Source organism: Sciurus vulgaris (assembly GCF_902686455.1).
Source record: "Sciurus vulgaris genome assembly, chromosome: 18".
NCBI lineage: Eukaryota > Metazoa > Chordata > Mammalia > Rodentia > Sciuridae > Sciurus > Sciurus vulgaris.
Genome location: NC_136479.1, coordinates 27,949,892 through 27,955,891, shown reverse-complemented (window position 1 = coordinate 27,955,891; position 6,000 = coordinate 27,949,892). Strand labels below are relative to the sequence as shown.

Below are 6,000 nucleotides of genomic sequence, written 5' to 3'. Positions count from 1 at the left end.
AGAAGCTGGAAACCTAACTTTTTTGTATTGAAACTTTAACTTCAAAAGTTTTCTAAAGTGTCGAAAAGCTCAATAAAAAATTGCCAGCCAGGCACAGTGGTGCATGCCTGTGATCCCAGCAGCTCAGGAGGCTGAGGCAGGAGGATCAAGTTCAAAGTCAGCCTCAGCAATTTATCGAGGCATTTACCAACTCAATAAGACCTTGTCTCTAAATAAAATATATATTAAAAAAAGGGTTGGGGATGTGGCTCAGTGGATAAACATCCCTGGTATAAAAAAAAAAAAAAAAAAAGGGCAAAGGGTGTGTCTTTGTGATTTTGAGTCCTGTGTGCAATCCACCTGTATCTGGGGATCATCTCCCCTGTCCAGGGCCCCCTTCCAGGTCTTATGGCCAATGCCTGCCTGGCTTGACTGTGGCAAGGGGTGCTGAGGGGCAGGTGGAGCCCAAGGAACTGTGGGGAAGCTGCGCCACCAATGATGGGTGCAGACTGGTGCTGCAGCCCCTCCAGCCAACCCTTGTACTTGCTGCTTTTGCAACCTTTGTCCCTTTGGGCTTCTCTCCCCTTTGCACTTGGCCTTCAGGCCAGATGAGGTTTTGTAGGTTGTTATCCAGGACTGAGTGGCCTCAAGTTCCTCAGCAGGGAAAAGGCCCTAAAGAGGATCTGACTACTTTCTTGCAGGTGATTCTGCGCCAACCAACCAACCTACCAACCCTCTGTGCCCCATCTGGGTCTTGGCCACCACCCAAGTGGGACTGGCACCTTGATCTTTCTTCCTGGAAGATGAGGCTGTCTCCTGACAGCAACCCTACCCTCTGGCTGCACCTGCTGGAACGTCCTGCCTTCCCCCTGTGGAACCACTCCAGAGGCATCTGTGATTCTGTGCACATGGAGAAATGCCACCAGAGAGCAGAGTGCACAAACGTTTATTTACAAAAAGTCCAAGTTACATATGATACAGTTTTTTTACACACAGTAGTTTAAACAGAATTATCTATTTTTACTACCAGAAGGTAAATAAAAACATTGAACTACTTAATCTTTTTTTTTTTTTTGCTATTCTTGTACAAAGTAACAGATCATGCACATTTTTTCCTTCAGTTTTAAATCTTTTGCTAAGTGCAAATACTAGATTCCTCTCTCCAGTTTTAAGGCAAATAGACTGGGACAGTGGCTAGGCATCTCTTGCCCCCAGGAAGCAGCCCTGTGTCCCAGAGGTTAAGGTGCCAGCTACATTGAGAATGCCTGCTTGATGCAACAGGGGTGGACTCTTGGGCCTTGGCCCTGGTGCTGGCGCAGCTCCTCACCTTCCCTGCCGGCCTGGAACACTGAGGTGCCTGGAGAGCCGAGGTGGTCACGCTTGGACGTGTGGTTCTGCTGCTAGTCTGCAGCCGGCTCAGGAAGGAGGATGTGGAACCAGATGCCCTTGATGGGGATGCAGCAGTTCCCTCTCCTGAGGCAAAGTGGCCGGAGGGCTAGCGCTCCCTCCAAGGGCACACTCCTGGGTTTGGCCTCAGGCAGAACATTACTCTGTCTCCCCACGCTCCCTACAGTCTGGGCGCCACTTGCCCTGGACTATCCCTGCAGCTGCCCCAGAAATGGCCCATTTCCTCATCCTGTCTCAGCCTCAGCCCCCCCATGGAGCTGTGTGGTGGGGGCACACAGCCGGAACCAGGCTCCCAGCCACAGGAGCAGCTTGAGAGGCCTCAGAGGGGCAGTGCCAGGGCTTCCTCCCCAGCTGTGGGCTGCGCGCTGCCTTCTCTGTTCCCAGGGGAAGTGCAGAGAATGAGTTTGTGTCTAAGGTACTGAGAGGATCCTGTCACTGTGGTGAGCAGCCCACCTTTCCAAGGCACTGTCATTCAGGATAGAAGTAAGTTCGGGCAGCTCACTGGGAGGCTCCCGAGCCACCTCCCTATGTGCCCCACCCCATGTCCAGGTGACCACCTGTCATCAAAGCCTTCATCCTGAGCAAAGGCAGAAATAATGTGTCAAGTAGACCTGAATCCTTGAAAGACCTCTGAGAAGTTGATGGCAGTGAGTGCCGGCACTGCTTGCCCCTGGGGCTTTCCACCTCCAAGGTCTGTGTGCTTTGAACCTCCTGGAACCCCACAGCCACGTGACAAGGACAAGGATGGGCAATACAGGACGAGAAAGTGATGTCTGCTGCCAGAAGGGCTCCCCCCAGCTTCACAGTTAGAAGTGGGCCTGTGCTTGGCAACTGGGCTGGAGCCTTGGCAGGACCCGACACAGGCTCAGAGCTGAATCAACCCCAGGGAAGGACAACTGTCCTTGTGCCTGGTGCCAGCATCTCACCCTCTACCAGCCTCCATCATTAACTACAGAGATAAGAGGCAGGAGGGAGGGAGGCCCACTGCAACAGTATCATGACTCAGGGCCGTCTACGCCCTGGGGAAGCCCCCAAAACACCTTAGAGAGAGCTGTTCATCACTGGTTGGTGTTGGTGATGTCTCCCAGCAACTGGGCTGCCTGGGTGGCTAAGGGAAAAGGATTTTGTTTGGTTAGTGTCAGGACTGTTCAGACTCAGTAGCCACCTGGTGCAGGGTGACCAATTCAGCCTGACTTTCCAGAGACTGAGGAAAAAAAACTCTAGCAGGTCAAGGAAAATTCTTCAGTTCAAAGTATGTGAACAGGAATAAACGCTCAGATAAACAAAACCAAACCCCAGCACGGGACAGTTCTCTGTGGTTGCCTGACCTGAGTGGGCCTTAGAGGTGGGGAGAGACCCTGAAGGGGCACCGTGAGAGCACTAGGTTCTGGATTGGGAGGGAAAAGGTTGTGCCCCTTGGGGCGCTGCAAAGGGGTGTGATCCATAGCCCCCACGAGCTCTTCACTGGGGCCAACTGTGAACTCTGTGAGGGGCAGGAGCCCCAGACACAGGACTCTGAGCCTCAAGGGAGATGTTCACAGTTGCCTTGTGCCCTAGGACTTGGCTCCTAGGTGAAGCACAAGTGCACAAGACAGCAGGGGACCCATATCCCTGAACTGTGGATGTGCCATGGCATGGGCACAAGGACCACTCTTGGAGGGCTTTAGTGGGGGTGGCCATGCAGATGTCTCAGTTCTCTTCAAATGCCACTCTTTGCTGCTTCATTTTTATTATGGCCCTGACTACACTGTGGCCAGCAGGCCTGCAAGGCTCTTAACTGTGTGGGATTCTGTGTGTTGGGGAAGGAACAGGACTAATGAGCTCCCCTCTGCCTCCTCCTGCAGGGGCTTCAGTGACAGAGCAGAGCCAGGGCCACTGTGCTGGCTGCCAAAATGGCAGAACTAGGGAGACTGACCAGGAGGACCCAGGTCAGTTCCCTTACAGGCACCCGGAGGGCACCAGACTTTTGAGAAGCAGTGACTCTTCCCAAGGAAGGAGTAGGAGGTAAACCAGCCCACTCTCGAAAGCTGAATCGCCACCCCTACACAGAGGGTGAAGGTGGAGCCCGGCCTGGGGCAGGGGGTTCTCTGCCCTATACCCCCACTGGCACAGGTTCAGTGGGGCTGGCCAGGGCTCTAGCTGTCAGAAGCGATGCCGGGGTTGGGGGCCAAAGTGCATGGGCAGGTTGTGCTCCAGGGGCACATGCACAGGGCCGAAGTCGTAGTTGACCCGCACATTAGGCAAAGGGGGCACATAGGGTGCTGGGACAGGGCCCATGTTGAGGGGGAAGTTGTTAAACACAGGCCGGACAGGTGGCAGGGGGAAGGGGGGGTGCACAAAAGCATAGGGTGGCATCTGTGGTGGGTGTGGGTGCAGGTTCTGTGGGACGGGCCGTGGCAGGGCTTCCATTCTCTGTACCTTCTCGGGGGGCTTCTCCAGTGGGGGCCCGATGCGTTTGAAGGTGTTCTCTGAAAGGAAGGTAGGGTTTAGTTGAGGAAATTAGGCTGGACCAACTCTGCTGGAATCTAGCTGGGGCTCAGGGCTGTGTGTGCTGACCCTGGGCCCCAGGAGCTGGGCAGCTAAGGGCAGCTGGATAGCTGAAGTGCTTGGAGGGTCAGCCTCTGCCCCTCGGCTCGCTCCTTCCTGGGCCCAGGAAGGGCTGCTCTATAAGACGGCTGGCTGAAGTGTCAAACATGAACCTCAACTGTCACTTCTGTCAGGGCCCCAGAGGGTGGCACGTTCACCCAGCTCAGTACAGGCTGGGGCAGTGCCCATGTGGGACTCTCTGTTACAGCCAGAGCCTTGAGGAGCCATGATCTCAGTGAGGTCTGGTTTCTACTTGTAACAGGAGTTGAAATCCAGCTGTGGGATTTCCTCACCATTAAGAGATATCCAAACGATCTAAGGCTTCCATTACCTTTCCACAGCCTGGGTGGTGGTCCCCTCACAGTCGGAGTTACCCCCACCCTCCAGTGGCCCTGGGTCCTCTGCTCCACCATCCGGAGTGTGCCTGGTGTGGGGCTGTGGCTGGGGAAAGCACTTGCCTCCATTCTTTCTTTTCTGCTCCTCCTCAGCCTCCTTCTGGATTTCCTCGATTAGCTTCTCATCATCTTCCTGGAGTAAAAGCAAAAGGCAGCATGAGCTTGCTGGCCCCTGAAGTGTGAGTCCATGGGACAGAGGTAGGCTGACTTGTTGGTCAGTACTGGATGATTCCAGAATCCACCAGTGACCAGCAGGATTTTGGCCTTCACACCACTCCTTCCCAATCCCAAGCATCTTTGTCCTTCATCAACCAGGTGTCCCTACAGCAAAGTCTATGGGAAAGCTGGGTGAGGGTCTGTCCCAGTAGGTAGTTGCCTGGGAGTGGGCCCAAGAAATTTCAGGTCCTTAGTCTGAACTGGGTACAGCAAGCCTTTGTGCAGAGCCTAGATAATCCTGCCCTTTCCCTGAACTAAGCTGGACAAGCGTTGGGTAGGCCCTGCTGAGTCCACCCCAGCCTTTTACTCCCAGCTTCCCTTGGCAGAACTTTGATGCAGGCTGACTGGCAGAGACAGGGGGAGGACCCAGCAGTGTGAGGATAATTCTGTCACAGACTTTGTTTTCCCTTTCTCAATCTCAATACTTAGTAGGTTGAAAATAACGCAATTCAAGTTTGACTCATACTAGCTTTGGACAGGCTCCAAAGAGGTATATTGGGTACAGGCAGATGTGAGGACTCCTAGGGAAGCTTGGGCCACACTGGGCAAGCTGGTGGCTGGGTTTGTGCCATGTGTAATTCCCACATCTCCACTTGCAGGCAGGTGCCATGGAGGAAGAACTGGGCTGCTGCCCCAGGACAGACCTCCCCACCTCTCAATGCCTGCTTCACGTGGTGGTGCTGGCCAACCTGCTCCCCAGGGGTCAGAGAGGCTTTTGAATTCATGGTGGGTCCAAAAGAACATTCCCTGGGAGAGGGAGGCTGCGTTCCTTGTCCCTGCGTAACTCGTAACTCGGGTTTCAAGCAGAGGCTATCTGTTTCTTGGTGAGGTAGTTTTTGCGGCTTATTGACCCCCTGCTGTTTACCCCATTTGTCTACTGCGATCACCTGCAGTCAGCCAGCATATCGACCACTTTTTGAGTGCAGATTGTTCACTGTCTGGCGACTACCATCCACCATTTGCCTGCCTCTTGCCTGTCCATCACCCGCCTTTCACCTACCTATCACCCACCTCCCAAGATTCACCTCCCCATCGTCCCACAGCAATCAGCAGACTGACCACAGACCGCCAGTGGAGCACCAGCGCCTGCTGTTGCCAGGAAGTTCACTGTCACAGTACCTGCAGGTTTTGAGACAACTGCCAGGACTTGCAGGACCCCTGGCTGGACTGACTGAGCGCCGTCTCCAGGATCCCTCAGCCTGACTGATCATTCCCTGCCTCTGGGGCCCTCACCTCAACTGACTGCTCCCTGCCATCAGGACCCCTGACCGACTGATTGCACCCCGCCTCCAGGACCTCCAGCCAACCATGCCCACACTCCGAGCTGCAGCTCCCCATTTGACAACACATTTGGAAGCCAGAGCGGCCATCTTGGATAATCCTGGAAGCCATAGCTCTGATCTTTAGGTGAGGCAAA

General features: G+C 54.4%; 1 protein-coding gene across 1 annotated transcript in view; it reads right to left on the bottom strand.

Annotated features, from left to right (window-relative positions):
* Positions 1-909: 909 nt before the first annotated feature.
* Positions 910-6,000, bottom strand: part of RNF216 (ring finger protein 216) — a 189,310-nt gene continuing 184,219 nt past the window's right edge. The window contains exons 16-17 of the mRNA XM_079120168.1: positions 4,431-4,500; positions 910-3,854 (exon numbers count right to left, since the gene is read on the bottom strand). Of these exons, the coding sequence (XP_078976294.1) occupies positions 3,529-3,854; positions 4,431-4,500 (396 nt within the window). The 3' untranslated portion in view covers positions 910-3,528. The remainder of the gene's footprint in view (positions 3,855-4,430; positions 4,501-6,000) is intronic.